Source organism: Paramormyrops kingsleyae, chromosome 19 (assembly GCF_048594095.1).
Source record: "Paramormyrops kingsleyae isolate MSU_618 chromosome 19, PKINGS_0.4, whole genome shotgun sequence".
NCBI lineage: Eukaryota > Metazoa > Chordata > Actinopteri > Osteoglossiformes > Mormyridae > Paramormyrops > Paramormyrops kingsleyae.
Window position 1 is genome coordinate 6,831,785 of NC_132815.1, and position 17,164 is coordinate 6,848,948.

Sequence of the window (17,164 nt, forward strand, 5' to 3'; positions counted from 1 at the left end):
GGCCGCGTGCAGAGCATCCATCCTCTTCTGCTCACTTCTGTGCGCAGGTAAGATTTGCTCTTGATTTGACGTTTTCCATTTCATTTTCAGTTCCCTTTTATTCTCCTAACTGCCACAACAGTTTTAAGACCTGTTCGAACATGCCTATAAAAAATATACGATTCCTGTATTTTAATTAAAATTATTATTTCTTTGTCATGGGTAGTGATAAATATATTTATTGTAAATATATTTGCTTGTGGCACAGGCAGAAACATAACTCTGGACACAATATGTATTTCCTGGTGAGTTACTGGCCTCGGGTTCAAGGGTTAATGACCCATAGTGGAAAATAGTACAAACAGGTTTCAGCGGTTCCCGAAAATGTTGCACAAATATTACTTTGCTTTTAATAAGTCAGTTAAATAACAGATAATAAGAGTAATGGATTTGTGCCCAGTTGTGCCTTCTGTGGACATACGGTAGGTTTTGTACCTAATCAGGAGAATGAAATCTTAGGAATTCATTACTTTCTTTGCGATAATATTTGCAGTTGTGCCATTTCCCTGAGCCGAATGCCGTCGATGATCGTAGCTGGTTTACAACCTCCTGTGTCTGTGTGCCTCTCTAGGGACTGCCAGTTTTTTAGATGAGTACATAAAAATGGAGGGCGGTAAGATTTACTCTGATATGAAAAGAGAGTACCGTGCAGAGACAGCCCTTGAATGTGCACAAAAGTGCAATGAGGAACGCGATTTTACTTGCAGGTATGTAAATTTGACAATGACTTCGAAGGGCAAAATTGTAACTAATGTGAGGAAAATAAGATTTTTTCATGTCATACCTATCAGTTACCTGGAATAAGTCAGAATAGTGTAGCTGCAAATTTTAGCTAGAAGACAGGAATCCATTAAATTATCAGACCAACATCACATTTTATTTGTAATTATTTTGCCAATACGTCCTGCTGAAATGTATGATAGACTTACATAACAATGAGGGAAAGGACTGGAAAAGGATAACCTGGACGCTGCCTTCTCAGGTAACTTTGCTGGCATTTCTGTCCTTTTCAGGTCCTTTTTGTACATTGAGAAGGATGAGAAATGTACAACAGTATCAACAAACTCAAAAATGGAAACGGTGCAGCGTGACTTTATCACAGTGATGTACGAAAAGAAAGGTGAGGGAGCAAGGGATTGTGGGAGACTGCCAGGGGTATCTTACAATGTTTATGATGGAAATGAAAGATTCTGCATATAATGATGAGAGTGCTGTGGACCCAGTACAGCATGGTTAGCATTCTGTGATTGTTCCAACCTGGGACAATGTGCCGGCCTTGCTGGAAGACTTGGGCAACCAACAAAATCCTGTCATAATGCATTTTAAGGAAAAAACAAACTTTATAGACATTCAAATAAGGGAGGGAACAGGGGAGCAGTGCAACCACCCAAACTAAAAGGGATCCATCAAATGGTGTTTGACACCTTAGAGTTACTATACTAACCTGCTGTCACACCCTTCCATACACAAATGGTAACTGAAATAAAAGGAATAAAGCAACTTCACCTTTATTATTAATTTTTGTGTGTTCTGATGCCGTGACTTTTATATATTAAATATTTTGGTAACACTGTCCTTGAATGGGCACAAATAATGCAGTATTATGCTATTACGTATACGTATTAATTAACTACAAAATAAATCTTAGTTACATACTGACCTCATGTTAATTCATCATTAACGAATTGTGATGCATCTTTTATCTCAAGCACTTACTATATTTGTTACTATATCTGTTAATTCTGTAAACGTTTGTGAACTACTGAAGGAACAAGTAATGAATAACACAAGTGAAATACTGATCACATGTTTGTTCCTCATTAATGAATCATGGTGCATTTTTCATCCCAGGCAGTTACTATATTTGTCACTCTAGCTGTAAACGTTTGTGATCTATTGAAGTAATGAATAATACAAGTGAAATATTGATGTCATGTTTGTTCATCATTAATGAATTGTGACACATCTTTTATCTAAAGTAGCAACTATGTTTGTTAATGATTTGTACCTCAAATCATTATTATTATTACTACGTATTTGTGCTCCATCAAGCAAAGTGTTCCCTATATATTATATTTTCTCTCATTTGACATATTCCCTGATAGTGACAGAAAGTGGTCAATGTGGTAAAAGACCCCAGCAATTTTTTGGTAAAAATTGGTTAATATTTGACTTTGTGAGGTGAATTTGCATTTTTGTGCTGTAAACATGGATGTAAAGCTCATTCTGTAAATGAACAGTTTTGATAGCAGAACTACTGTGAAAGAAAATGGAAACTAAATCTTGTGCTGACGTCTCACCTTTTATGGTCTAACAGCTAACAGCGTTAGCTTATGAATTACCATTATTTTTAAATAAGAAGAGCATGCATTCATAAAGGCACATTCATGGAATACCACTGTTGTGGTGGTTTTTTTTAGCAGCTATTAAAACCACTGGCCATTGAGTGTATGTTACAGTGTGAGTCTAAGCCTGTGCTCACATGTGGATGAAGCACTCAATGATGGTTAAACATCTCTTGAAGTCTGCGCAGCTCATCACACAGTCGATGATCTCTTTTCAGAGTATTTGGCTGAGTGCAAAAATGGCTTCGGATCAAATTACAGAGGGTTGATTTCCAAAACAATGTCTGGCAAGACGTGCCAGAGATGGGATTTGAATCACCCGCATAAAACAGGGTACGTCTGTGTTTCATTTTCATAAATTTATGATATACTTTTTAAATAGCTTTTGTCAATAATAATAATAGTGATACTACTGTTTGCATTTAGCATAATGAGCAAAGCAGATAAAAGAGCAACATAAGATTGGACACCATACGTAACTATATTCTTTTTTGCAGCATTTCACCATTAACACACCCAAAATCCAACCTGGAGTACAACTTCTGCAGAAACCCCGATGGAGACAGTAATGGTCCTTGGTGCTACACGACGGACCCAGACACACGTTGGGAACACTGCAACATCAGGGACTGCAGTGGTAGGGTCACTGCACAGCGTCACACATGGAACAGCAGCATGAATCTCAGGAAACCTCAGACTTTTCATTCGCAATTGACATAAAATGTGCAGAGTGTCTTTAAAAACAGGGAGCTGTGCAGTGCGGCTTATTGACTTTGACTGTTGTGTCCAGTTAGCATTGTTGTGACTGGCCCAGAGGAATGCATGCACTGCGGGGGAGATGATTATCAAGGGAGAACCTCGACGACTGAGAACGGCTATACCTGCCAGCGCTGGGATTCCCAGACGCCTCACTCTCATGGATACTTCCCTGAACTGTAGGTGTATCGGCCGGAGAATCTGCCTCACCTCTTAGTGAGGGGTCAGTTTCAATATTCCAGCACCCGGGGCCTAAATACAAGCATGAAATATTTGCGTTTTGAAATAAGTTTTTCAATTCTCATTAAAGCAATGACAAGGATGCATTCACACAAAAAGGACCAACTTAAAAGCTGAATGTACAGTGGATGTTGCCCTTTGTGTAACTCCCAGGCTACCAGAGAAGCACCTGGAGGAGAATCACTGCAGGAACCCAGATGGTGAAATCCAGCCTTGGTGTTTCACCACCAGCCCCTTCAAGCGCTGGGACTACTGTGCCATCCCTCGCTGTGGTTAGTCCAGGAAGCACGGGGGGGGGGGTGGATTAGAGTGTGTTGTGATTATGGAGATCAAAGTGAAAATTAATTGGTATGGTTGCATATAGAAGGAATTGGAAGCATGTGGAGCTTAATGAATCTTCAGGATTTTTATAGTAGCAGATGTGACCTGGGTAGATTCACCTTCTGGGTCCCGCCCTCCAGCCAATGCCCCGCCCACTACAGTAGAGGAGCGCATGTGTGTCACGGGAGACGGACGTGACTACAGAGGCACTGTTTCTGTCACAAAGTCTGGGAGGACGTGCCAGATGTGGGACAGCCAGATGCCACACAAGCATTCCACAACAGAGTACTACCCCTGCAAGTAAGGCACATCACGCTCCTCTGATCCATTTTAGTGCCATTATTATTGTAATTTTAACATTGTTAGGGTGACCGTTTTAATATTATACAGGCATATAATTATGGCATCAAAAATTTCAAGTGAGTAAACATGTTTTGCATGGATTAAAGAATTTGTTAGGCAGCTAAATTGTAAGAAGCCCATTGCATGTACTGTACACCCAGAAGAGGTAGACATTTCCTACAGCAGCCAGGACTTATAAAGAGTTAATTATGAAGATAAATGTGGTGACAGTAAGAAATTCTTTAAAATGTAAATATCAGACTCTGTTTTAATTTGCCCATTCAGACTGAATGTATGTGTAACTTTACTGTTCTGGTTGTACAAGTGCAGTTTGCTGGCTGCACATTGGTTAACTACACATGGTAGCTTATTGCCATAACCGAAGAGCAGAAAGAGGAAACCAGATGAAATTCATCACTAACACACATGCTGGTGTTATTTGTACTGTTTATGACAGCATCCGAAGTCAACATTTCCTTTTTTAGGGGTCTTACATTGAACTACTGCAGAAACCCCAACAACGAGAGAATGCCGTGGTGCTACACCACAGACCCGGATACCCGGTGGGAGTACTGCAAGGTCCCCAGCTGCGGAGATGTGCCCAGCCCAAGTAAGGCCTACTTTTAGGGCATATACTACAAAAATGAGCGAGTTCTGTTTAGAACAGTGGACACCAACCGGTACATTGGCAAGATAGTTCTAGTCAATCAACACCAAATGTATCAACGCCCCCCCCCCCCCCCCCCCCCCCCATCAACAAAACATACCAACAGGGGACCCCAACCCCTGGTTGGAAAAATCAATGTAATATGAAATGTAATATAATCAAATATAATATTCTTTGTAAAAGTAGCTCTCGTTCTTAAAATTTTTTGTAAACCTCTATTTTACATTATTGCCTGAACATTATCCTTGACTCTCTCTGCCGGCCCCTGGAGGATTGGCTCCCCCTTTGAGTCTGGTCCCTCCCAAGGTTTCTTCCTTCTCTGGAGTTTTTCCTTGCCACTGTCGCCTATGGCTTACTCACTGGGGGCTTTGGGTGGGGATGCTGTAAAGCGCTTTGAGACGATGTAATGTTGTGATAATGCGCTATACAAAAATAAATTTGTTGTTGTTGTTGTTTCTCTGGCATTTACTAACATTTTTAACTATTAGTGACACTCTTTTAAAGTAGACTTATGGAAAACCTAGCTTGCAAATGTCCAACAATGACTCTGAACTTGAGAACCGGACATCATATACTCAGATGTACATACCGACGCGCTCCCAAACGACTGCTTCCGACGTTGCCTCACATCCAGCTGATGTACCGGTACTGCGGCCAGTCAAACCCAACGTCCATCCAGTGACAGACTGCTACAAGGACAACGGGATGTCTTATCGCGGCATCACATCGGAGACGATTGGCGGAAGGCAGTGCCAGGATTGGAGTGCTACTTCCCCTCACTTTCACAAGAAGACACCGGGGAATTACCCAAACGCGTAAGCCTCGCTTCGGAGGGATGACGGGAGCTGAACACAGTGGGGGGTGAGATGAAGCCAAAAAGCATTTCCTACTCCTCTGCAGAGACTTGACGAGAAACTTCTGCCGGAATCCCGACGGTGACATCGCCCCCTGGTGCTACACCACCGACCCCTCTGTGAGGTGGGAGTACTGCAAGGTGGAGCAGTGTCGGGAACTGCCGGTGGAGGAGACAGCTCTGAAGCCACGAGAGCCAAACCCAGAGGTGGGTGAAGGTAGGTACGTCTGTGGGTTTGTCATGATGCATGTTAGTTAGTTCGTCAGGGATTTACCCAACCTACACATTGGGTCACTGTCCAGTTTAGCTGGGTCGTCACAGACACAAGAAGAACCTTTAGTTAGTAGTGTGGGTATCTGTCAACCACAGGGGTCCTGGAGAGGTGCACCGGAAAACACCAAGTGAAATCCACACATAGCTGAAAGCAGGGGTGGAAGGGGGGTGGGGAGTCAGGGGAATTCCAAGGACCCCTGAGTGACAGGGGCCCAAGAAGTTTGGAACATAATTTGATTGGTCTGGGTTAGGGGCCCAAAATGTCTATCGGTGCTCCAGGTTGAAAGCGTCACACAATTGCAATTAGACAAATCTAAGACAATGCAAAATCTCGGTACTGGCTGCCTTTCTACTAAAACAATAATATATTTAGTACGGCTTTGGAAAAAATTAAGGTACCACAACACAATTTTTTGTTTCAATAATTTCTCAGTTTGAATCTGGGTTTGTATCTGCGAATAATACACTGTGCAGACGCTCCTCTCCTTACAAATGAGATACGTTCCGAACGGCCATTTGTAACTTGAAATGTTCGTAAGTCGTTAATCAACATCATTTTAAGGGTATACGCAAGTACAAAGAACTAGGATGCTGGGAGTACGCACACTACGCTGCTGCGCGATGGGAGTAGCGGCCAGAAGTTTGTACTACCCAGAATTGGCACGCAGAAAAAAACAATTGATGTTGCAGACAGGAAATGGTAACCCAAAGAACACAATTTGGACTTACAGTCCTCTTCGTTCGTATGTCTGAAAGTTTGTAAGTTGAAAGTTCGTAGGTAGAGGAGCATCTGTATATTTTTTGCAAACTCCAGGCTGGCTCATCCCTGCTTCTCACTAATGAAGGGCTTCTTCCCTGCTTTATGGGCCTCCAGTCCTGCTTCTGTGAGCCTGATATGAACTGTCCTAGCAGTGCACTTCACACCTGCACTTAATGTTTCCCATTCCTTTTGAAGGTCACTTGATGTCATCTTACAATTGATGAGAAACTGTCGGACAAGTTGACGGTCATCTCTGGCATTAGAATGTCGCTTCCACTCTCTACCTGGCTGGTTTCTGGTCGTTCCCAGCATCTCCTGCTTCACCTTGTTCTTGTGTACTGCTGTCTTAGACACTTTGAGCCTGGAAGCAACCTGTCATGCAGTGTAGCCTTCTGCCAGCAGAGCCAGGATTAAACCAGGATTTAAAAATGCATTTAAAAAAAAAAAAAAAAATATGGAGTGGTCTCTTAATTTTTTTCCAGAGCTGTATATTTCAATAACCACAGTAAGAGTAATTAAATGAAGTTTCTATAGATTTCGCATTGCTCACATTGTGGCATATAAACCTGTGTAACATCAGGGGAAAAATAAAAAAACGTTTCTGCACACAACAAGCAAAGCACACTTGTAGGCAAATGTTTCTGGATACACTTTGCAGCCTAAATGCAAGCTAAAATTCCTAGCTACACAATGCTAATGATAAAAATGGTACAATATGTATTTCAAAATATATCCTACATCATGAGCCCTGTGATGGGTTGGCACCCCATCTTGCGTTGTTCCTTGCCTTGCACCCGTAGCCTCCGGGATTGGCTCCAGCCCCGCTGCGGCCATACTTGGATCTGGGGGGTGGCAAGGGGTGGGCGTGGCCACCGTGGACTGAAGTCACCCCATTGGCCACCCCTGTCGTATTTGCATTTTAGTGGTTAAATCAGACTTTGATTTAAAAACTTCATTTATTTCGTAACTGCTTCTCTGTGTCCCTCATGATATACTGATAAAGAATGAACTCAGTACTGCTGAGCTAAACATGTGCCCTCAGAGCAGCAGTAATGCAGAAGTTCGGGAGGCCAAGTTCTGGATAGGGTTGCCTGTTCATTACATCTAACAGTGTCTTCGATACAGTCGTGGAGGGAAAACAATTACTGCAAACTTCAAGACTAACCTTAGTGAAAGAGGGAACAGTTAAACTTTGGTTTGGTTTGGGTTAAATTTAGGTTCGACTTGGGTTAAATTTGCCTGATCTATCCGCCCTGATAGGTATGTTTTACCGCTCCCCACACTTTGATTAGCATATTAATAATGTTTCATCTTCTTTAATTCCCTCTCCTTTCTATTTCAGCTCCATAAATAGCAAGAATGGCCCAGTTAGGGGGGGGCATTACCTATGTCAGCCCAGGGCCACCCCCCCCCCATCCTCTCTGTTATTTATGCCCAGGGGTGGATGGATCAGTGTGAAATTATTTTGTTTACAGTAATATAATTATCGTCACTAAGTTTTTAAAAACATTTAAAATGCTTTCAAAATGACTGAGGCCTCAGCTAGAACCACACAATGCATCACCAGTGACTGTAACTCTCAGCCTTAGACTGCAAGGACGGCAACGGACACAGTTACAGGGGCTCCACGTCGGTCACCTCCTCGGGAGTGACGTGCCAAGCCTGGAGTGCCGTGACTCCGCACCAACATGCCGCTTTCACCCCAGAGACTCATCCAGACAAAGGCCTGGAGTCCAACGTAAGTCCCGCAGCTGTGTTACTTCAAATATCCTGAACGATACGTAAGAAGTGTATCATGCACATTAAAGACAAGGACTTCAGGATTTCAAGGACTAAACACCACTACAAATAACAGAAACACCACATCTGTGGTCTGCAGAGTAGCTCTGTCATGGGAAAGACATAATTTCTTGACTCGCTTTGGCAGTTTAAGATCACGATGCGATAAGAAAAGCAATGTCCCCGCTTTCGTAATCAGCAATGCAGAAACCCGGACAACGACAGCAAAGGACCTTGGTGCTACACGATGGACCCAAACAAAAAGTGGGATTACTGCGACATTCCAGACTGTGGTAAGGAAGTCTCCTTAAAGGGATAGTCACAGGCGCCAAGCGGAAACACGGGGGGGGGGACTGGCCGTGCTGGTGCCTGGATCCCTAATTATCATCTGCTGTATCGGTGTAGTTATTCTGGGCAGGAGTGTCTGCTGTACAGTGCAATGTAATCATGTGACCCACAAAATGACTGATACCAATAACATCTGTATCATATCAGGGTCACAGTGATCGGGAGGCCAACCCTGGATCTGTGCTGCTGAGGGACAAAGTGCCTGAAGGGGAAGCCTGTCCATCAGAGAGCAGCCACTCACACACACAGACACACACACACACACACACACACACACACACACACACACAGGTTTGTAATCATATGTTTGTGGGCACTCTCCATTCATTTCTATGGGGAAAACTCTAATCCCAACATGACAACCTTAACCCCTACCCAGCCCTAACCTTCACCATAAGTAAACAAACAAAATACGAGACTTTTGGCATTTTTACTTTTTTGAATGCATTCACGGATCTTTGTGGGGACCTGAAAAATGTCAAAAAACAGGCCAAGCAAGCTGCAGTGATATTGGTCATTAGTGGGACGTGACATCACCCCCCCCAAGTGCCAATTTGTCTTTTCTAGATTTAAATTTGGATTGCATGAATAGCATGATGCAGACTGTGCTCACAAACCCTGCATGATTCACCACAAACATTGTGTTCCATACACAAATGCACTGTTCTGGTTTTTAATAAAGTTCTGGAAATTCCGTGTCAGTTTTTACCTTGGAGCAGAAATTATTAATCATCTATTTAATTGCCACTTCCTGTGATACAAGTAAGTTTGTTCCAAAAGAAAAGAGGGAACACCTTTATTGGTCTTTTTATGTTCATTTGTCTTTTTCATTGTAGTGCAATACTATATCCATTGATCCATATACATATACTGTACAGCTCTGGAAAAAATTAAGAGACCACAGCAAAATTTTCAGTTTCACTCACTTCTCAATTTATGGGTATCTGCCTGTGTAAAACATACATTTTTATTCTATTTGAAAACTCCAGCCTTGCTCTTCTCTGCTCATTAATGAGATACATCTTCCTTGCTTTATGGGTCTTCAGTCCTGCTTTTAGGAGCCTGATATGAACTGTCCTAGCAGTGCACTTCACACCACTTAATGTTTTCCATTCCTTCTGAAGGTACTTGATGTCATCCTCTGTGTTACTTTGTGTCACAAGGCACTGCAGGATAAGTTGACAGTTGTCTCTGCCATTAGAAAGTCGCTTCTACCCTTCACCTGGCTGGTATTTGGTCGTTCCCAGTGTCTCCTGCTTCACCTTGTTCTTGTGTACTGCTGTCTTAGACACTTTGAGCCTGGAAGCAGCCTGTCATGCAGTGTAGCCTTCTGCCAGCAGAACCAGGATTAAACCAGGATTTAAAAATGCATAAAAAAAAAAAAAAATATGGAGTGTTCTCTTAATTTTTTCCAGAGCTGTATATACGTATGCCACAGCTTCTGTTAGGTCAAGATATTTTCTTCGGAAAAAGCTGTTTGTTAGTGCCAGGTAGGCAAGACTAAGAAAAGATAGGCCAAACAAACTCCCCTTGCTATTACAATCACATGACATCATGTACAGTACATGAGCAGATTTATATAACAGGTTTCTACCAAACCCAGGAAGGACACAGAGGAGGGTGACACCCTGGACGAGATGCCAGTCAGGCACACACCCACAAGCACTATAGGAAAACCGATTCATCAGCTCAAACGCTTACAAAAAAAAAAACGCTTATTCTTCTGCCTGTAAGATGCCGCAAACAGCAGCAGGTAGTGGAGGTAGCACATGGCCTGATAACGAGATACCTCGCGGTATAGATTACATAAAATCCCTCGCGGTATAGATTACATAAGATTCCTCGTGGTATAGATTGCATAAAATCCCTCGCGGTATAGATTACATAAGATTCCTCGTGGTATAGATTGCATAAGATCCCTCGCGGTATAGATTACATAAGATCCCTCACGGTATAGATTACATAAAATCCCTCGCGGTATAGATTACATAAGATTCCTCGTGGTATAGATTGCATAAGATCCCTCGTGGTATAGATTACATAAGATCCCTCGCGGTATAGATTACATAAGATCCCTCGTGGTATAGATTACATAAGATCCCTCGCGGTATAGATTACATAAGATCCCTCACGGTATAGATTACATAAGATCCCTCGTGGTATAGATTACATAAGATCCCTCGTGGTATAGATTACATGAGATCCCTCGCGGTATAGATTACATGAGATCCCTCGCGGTATAGATTACATGAGATCCCTCGCGGTATAGATTACATAAGATCCCTCGCGGTATAGATTACATAAGATCCCTCACGGTATAGATTACATAAGATCCCTCACGGTATAGATTACATATAGCTAATGTCTGATCCCTGGGAGCCAAGTCAGTTAAACCATGCTATTAAATGTTATTAAAACTGTAATACAATGTAGTTAAAATGTAATAAAAAGGTTTGACTCAGGCATAGGAGACTTGCAATATATAACCTTACTACATATTACCTGCGTAGTAGGTCCCTTTGTAGGAAACTGCCAAACATCTGTACTTAGAAGCTAAATTTACATAAGTACTTAAATTTACTTAAAGTATTTAAAATGTATATTTGCTAAATATATTTCATTAAATATATTTATAATTAATCTAAATTTATATTTAAGATTTATTATTATATATTTAAGGAAATTAAGAACCGATTTGTTTTTCTCATGCATAAAGTACTATCCACGTATAGTATTCTTATTTAATATTATTACTATTATTGTCAATATTATTATTATTATTATTACTGAATTGTTGTTAAGATTATTATTGGTAAGTTTAATATCCATAATATACACAACCATTTGTAAAATGTCATCCTTTCAGAAATATAAAGAACTCTTGAGCAATATTGTGGATCTTGTCAACACTGCTTTATTTGATGAGACAGAGTTAGGTTTTAGTTAAAAATTAAACAGTTCCAAATATATTAAGGCATCCTAAATTAAATGCTTTTTTAAAAGAAAATCATTTATTAATTTTTCAACTCAATGATGGGATTATAAATTTGGACAGCAACAGTAAAATGAATGAAAATCGAAATATGATACATTACGCATAGATGCCTCTTTCATAGTTCACTGGGACACCAGGACTGACCTATGCTCTGTGTCCTTGTTAGGACAATGATTGACTGATGAGCAATATCTTTCTGTTTGTCTGTCGAGAAGTGATCAATAGAGGTAGAAGGGTGACAGGTCCTCGGCGTGCGCTGCTCGTCTGTGCCTCGACATGGCAGCATACAAAACAGCCGTTTTTCTCTGCTCACTCTTGTCTGCAGGTAAGCCAGTTACATTAAGAAACATCAAGAAATGTAAGGCATTGCATCATTGGGGGAATGCTTTATGATTTATTTAAAATCCAAAGTGTTTTTTTACTGTTTCAGGATCATATCATTTTAATTGTAACATTGTAATTGTAAAAGTTTTTATCTTCAAAAGAATATGTAAAAAATATGTAGCAACTGGCACAGTTGGTGGTTGACATTGAGGTATTATTTGTAAACTTACTTTTTTATTTAAGGTGAAGCAAACAACACGTCACATTACACTGTCAGAAAAAAGTACCAATTTGTATCTTTGAGGGAACCGTTACTTGTCACTAGGGCTGTATCCTCAAGGGTCTGCCAGTTGTACCCTAGCTGTAGGTACTAGTACCTTTTAGTCTGATTTAAGGTACTGAAATGGACTCTGAGGAACATGGGAGTACGTTAATGTTGTTTCTACCTTGTAACGCTTTTTTCCCTGACAGTGTATGTTATTAATTTGAAAAAAAGAAAGGAAAAGATAACTGAAAAATTAACAATAACCATTAAATGTTATAATATATTATATGTGTAGATTGTGAGGGCTCTTTCTGTACTTTTTCCATTAACGAGGGACATGTCTTTGTGTGTGTGTGTGTGTGTGTGTGTGTGTGTGTGTGTGTCTGTGTGCATGTTCCGCCGCCTTCCCCAAATGCACGCATTTAGTTATTTGATTAGAATTTTCAATAAGAAACCAACTATGATGATGAAGGGGCACTGTTACATATTTTGGGCCCCATAGCAGCATGTCATATTGGGCCCCCACACAGACCACTCCCCCCCCTCCCCACCCCGTTAGGGCACCCCTGATGTTGACAGTCAACAAATACAAATGGAAGAATCCATCTTAAATTTTAATAAATGGGGATTAAGTAAAACAATAGTGCAGTTATAACATTTGAAATGATCCAACGGAATAACCTGGGAATGCATTACAGTGTTTTCAAGGCGTAACTGTATAAATGTTCTGGTTGTAATTGTGCAGAGAAGCAGCACAAACTGCACGATGTCATGCTTATCTGATAAGTTTCTGAGCATCAGTTCATGCATTTGGAAGAAACTCATCAGAATTTTAGGTGGACAAACTTTCACCGCGTTTAAATGCTATCATAGATCTGTCACAGGTATATTATTCAGCTTGGTTCTGATAACAGCGTCCCATTCAGTGTCCTGCAAGTAAATGTGTATTCTGTGTCTGTCCAACTATTGCAGTGTCTGCCAGTGTTTTAGAGGCATACATCAAGACAGAGGGGGCCTGGATTTTTTCACTGGTGAAAAATGAATATTCTGTAAAAACAGCTCTTGACTGTGCACTGAAGTGTAGTGATGAATCAGACTTTACTTGTAGGTATGTTTATGGTATTCATTTTAAATTATTATTTATATCCTTTAATTTTATCTCTGATATTCAACCGAATAATAAATTAAAATAAAATAGTATTTCAATTCTGTGTATTAATTCTCATTAGTACTCATAAAATGGAAAGATACTGCTTTCAAATTCAAAAAAAGATAATAGCTCGTAGTGGAGCCTATTTTTGTTTTTAAGTTGAAGATCAACATCGCATGAAACACAGTAACTGAGAAATTGCAGAAAGTCTAACAAAAGCATACGATTGACTGGAAGAGACAGAAGTAACGTCGCATTGAGTTCAATTTTATCAGTGTTAATGTTTCTATCCTTTCAGGTCATTTATGTATATTGAGAAGGACCAAGAGTGTATAACACTGCCCGTAAATTCCAAAATGGAACTCATTTTGCGCAGAATGAACATAGTGTTATACGAAAGGAGAGGTAAGTGGACAGGGGACTGTGCAGGAACAAAAAATATCTTATCAAATATGTACTGCATTTGCATTATCATCAAATAATATAATTTATTGTCATACTGCACTAATGTGGGAAGTTGTGTGTGCATCTTTACGTGAAGCTAAATGTACATTAAATGAATTTATGTACTCTACTACTGTGTGCTACACAAAAACATACTTAATGAACAGAATAAATCTGTATTTCCTTATAAAAGATCAGTTACATCAGCATGAGAATGAGGAAATATTAGAAGCCATTTTACTGAGGTAGACATTTAAGCTGTTCTCTGCAGTGAACATTATCAGATTTAATTGTCGGTGGGTGGAATCCCAAAAGCATTACAGCATAAAGACAATTATAATCTCCATTGTAATTGCATTCAAATTATGCCCAGTGTGGAGCCACGGTGCTTCTGGAGAGTATACCTGTGGGGAGTATACCTACGGGAAGTATACCTATGGGGAGTATACCTATGGGGAGTATACCTATGGGGAGTATACCTATGCCCATTTTTGTGGAAAGGCAACCAAGCATTTGCCCATAAGTAATTAGCATAGAAATGGAAGCGTGCCATTTTTGCGTCACAGAGACGTAGTTACCTTGAGGCAAGTAATGACAATCATTGTCAAAAGAACAATTACAGGCATTAATAAAGAAAGGTGATGAGGAACTCTAACATGTTTATATTATTTGTTAGGTCTGGAAATTCTGGTTAATGTTGCTAACATACCTTTGGATTTTTTGGTGGTTAATGTTTGATCTTTCCGGGATGTCTGATGGATAGTTTGCAATTCCTCTGTCAACTTAGAAGTGTAACACACTAATCAAACAGCATCGGGAACTGAAGTCCCTGTTTAAATTTGAATAATCCCCCCCCCCCCCCCACCCGACACACATAATTATTAGTCATATAAATTACATCATGTAAAATACAGATTTGTTACCCTTTTAAAGTTTCAGGTCTTCAAACAGACACATCAGTATTGTTTTTCTGTAATTTTTGTAGATTAGAGGGGCAAAGGTTTCTCACTGACCAAATGTTTATTTGTGAAAACAGATTTCGGAGGTCTTTCAGAAGCAGTTGAGCAGAAAGTGCAGCACTATCAACAAGAGTAAAACCAGAATATTCTGTAGTTATAAAATAAAAATGACCAGTCTCAAATGTTACATTTCAGCTGTAGTAGAACTGTATGTTCCTATACTGATGAAGCAGTCAATGATGGTTAAATATCCCCCAGATTTTACACAGTTCATGAAATGGTTGATAATCTCTTTTCAGAATATATGGCTGAGTGCAAAAATGGCATCGGATCAGATTACAGAGGGACGATTTCCAAAACACTGTCTGGAAAAACTTGCCAGAAATGGGAGTCGAATTACCCACAAAAGCCCAAGTATGAAATGAGTAACTTCTCTTTAAATTTTCATTAAATGTACCACGTGTATCACTGAAAATGTGATTAAACCTATAATGAATTCCAACACTAACATTTATAGGTAATAATAAAAATATGCATTAGCGAGATGAACAAAGCAGGTTGCACTTGATAACTGTATAAGACTGGACACCGTTCTTACATCACCATCTTCCTTGCAGTATTACACCGACAACACACCCAAACTCCAACCTGGAGTACAACTTCTGCAGAAACCCTGACGGAGACAGTAATGGTCCTTGGTGCTACACGACGGACCCAGAAAAACGCTGGGAACACTGCAACATTCAGGACTGCAGTGGTAGGGTCACTGCACGGCATCCCACCAGGAACATCGGCATGAATCTTAGAAAGCCTCAGACCGTTCATTCGCAGTTGGCATAAACCGTGAACAAGAACTTGTCAACAGGCTTTAGCGAAAGTTGCGCCTAGTCACCTTTTTCTTTGACAAACCTGCAGAGGAATGCATGCACTGCAGTGGAGAGGATTACAGAGGGAAGACCTCTACAACTGAGAATGGCTATACCTGCCAACGCTGGGACTCCCAGAAGCCCAATGCTCACGGATACATTCCTGAAGTGTAATCACACCTCCTTGCAATGGGACCTCCAATCAATAGAACTGTGCAGACGTCTTAGGCAGTCAAAAATGCGCAAGCCTATTTTTCTGGGTAGCAAGTGTAAAATTGATCAGTTAAAAAAATGCTATTTAGCATTAGAACATATGCAAATTAACAGCAACACAATCAAAAATAAACAAGAATTTCTTCTGTTCCCCCAGAAAAAAATGACTGATATCTTGTTGGACAACTAGATGAACGCCGCTTTAGCTTCCAAACCTCTCCACAGGGGCACCTCAGCCATTCCATGTTTTCAATAAATTTCATCACCAGCTCATTTAATCAATTACTTTAATGAGTTTTAAAAAGTTAATGAGGTGTTGATCAGCCATACAAGGTGTGCTGGTGGTCAAGTCAAAAATCGGTCCATTGGACGACTGCAGCAAATACTGGAGTGACTTGAGGAGCACACTTTGAAGGTTATACCATCATTGTTTTTACTGCCTAAGACTTTTGCACAGTTCTGCACATAAAATGATTTTTCTTTAACATGTTAATCCTCATAAGGAGGCCAAAGAAAATCCAATGAATGCTTAAACTCAGCATCCTTTGATGCCAAGAACGCTCACTCCTCTCTATGTATGACCTCCAGCATACCGGAGAAGTTCTTGGAGGAGAATTACTGCAGGAACCCAGATGGAGAGCCCCGCCCCTGGTGTTTCACCACCAGCCCCGCCAAGCGCTGGGACTACTGCGCCATCGCTCGCTGCGGTTAGTCTATGCAGGCTGCTCAGAAGAGCTGGGGGGTTAGGGACTCAGAGTAGAGCTGCACGATATCACATTGTGATATAATCGCGATATGTGTGCATACGCAATAATCTCCAGGGCTCTAGGTAACGGGCGTAAACATCTATCCCGACGCTGGCTTATTGGTACTATATGGATATTTAATTACGCCCACAATTTGATGCGCAGATTAGTAGTACATCTAAAATATTAATGATATACATACTGTGACGCCCAAAAATTAGTTACCAGTATTAATTCGGCGTATCCTTATGTTTATTAAATCCGGTTAGCGGAGCAAGCTAACGTGGAAATTTTTGCTCTATCATGGAAGCCACAAGCACTGAAGAAAGGGACAGATCAGCAGCCACAACACCTTAACAGAGGAGATATTGTGGATAAACAAAGCAAAAGGACGTCAATGGTGTTATGGTACTTTTCCCAGTACATTACATTAAGTAAGAATATGCTGAATTTATACAGGCTACTGACTATTGGGGTGT

General features: G+C 40.6%; 1 protein-coding gene across 3 annotated transcripts in view; it reads left to right on the forward strand.

Annotated features, from left to right (window-relative positions):
• Positions 1 to 17,164, forward strand: part of plg (plasminogen) — a 26,153-nt gene continuing 8,989 nt past the window's right edge. The window contains exons 1-17 of one of the 3 annotated variants that reach the window (XM_072702822.1): positions 1 to 47; positions 611 to 746; positions 1,053 to 1,159; positions 2,603 to 2,717; positions 2,882 to 3,021; positions 3,175 to 3,319; positions 3,534 to 3,652; positions 3,842 to 4,001; positions 4,529 to 4,653; positions 5,345 to 5,525; positions 5,611 to 5,780; positions 13,280 to 13,415; positions 13,756 to 13,862; positions 15,160 to 15,274; positions 15,478 to 15,617; positions 15,776 to 15,896; positions 16,528 to 16,646. In XM_072702822.1, coding sequence (XP_072558923.1) covers positions 643 to 746; positions 1,053 to 1,159; positions 2,603 to 2,717; positions 2,882 to 3,021; positions 3,175 to 3,319; positions 3,534 to 3,652; positions 3,842 to 4,001; positions 4,529 to 4,653; positions 5,345 to 5,525; positions 5,611 to 5,780; positions 13,280 to 13,415; positions 13,756 to 13,862; positions 15,160 to 15,274; positions 15,478 to 15,617; positions 15,776 to 15,896; positions 16,528 to 16,646 — 2,104 coding nt within the window. In that variant the 5' untranslated portion in view covers positions 1 to 47; positions 611 to 642. Of the gene's footprint in view, positions 48 to 339; positions 462 to 610; positions 747 to 1,052; positions 1,160 to 2,602; positions 2,718 to 2,881; positions 3,022 to 3,174; positions 3,320 to 3,533; positions 3,653 to 3,841; positions 4,002 to 4,528; positions 4,654 to 5,344; positions 5,526 to 5,610; positions 5,781 to 11,926; positions 12,044 to 13,279; positions 13,416 to 13,755; positions 13,863 to 15,159; positions 15,275 to 15,477; positions 15,618 to 15,775; positions 15,897 to 16,527; positions 16,647 to 17,164 lie in introns of those variants that run through there. The other 2 variants (XM_023797236.2, XM_023797237.2) reach the window with 2 other exon arrangements.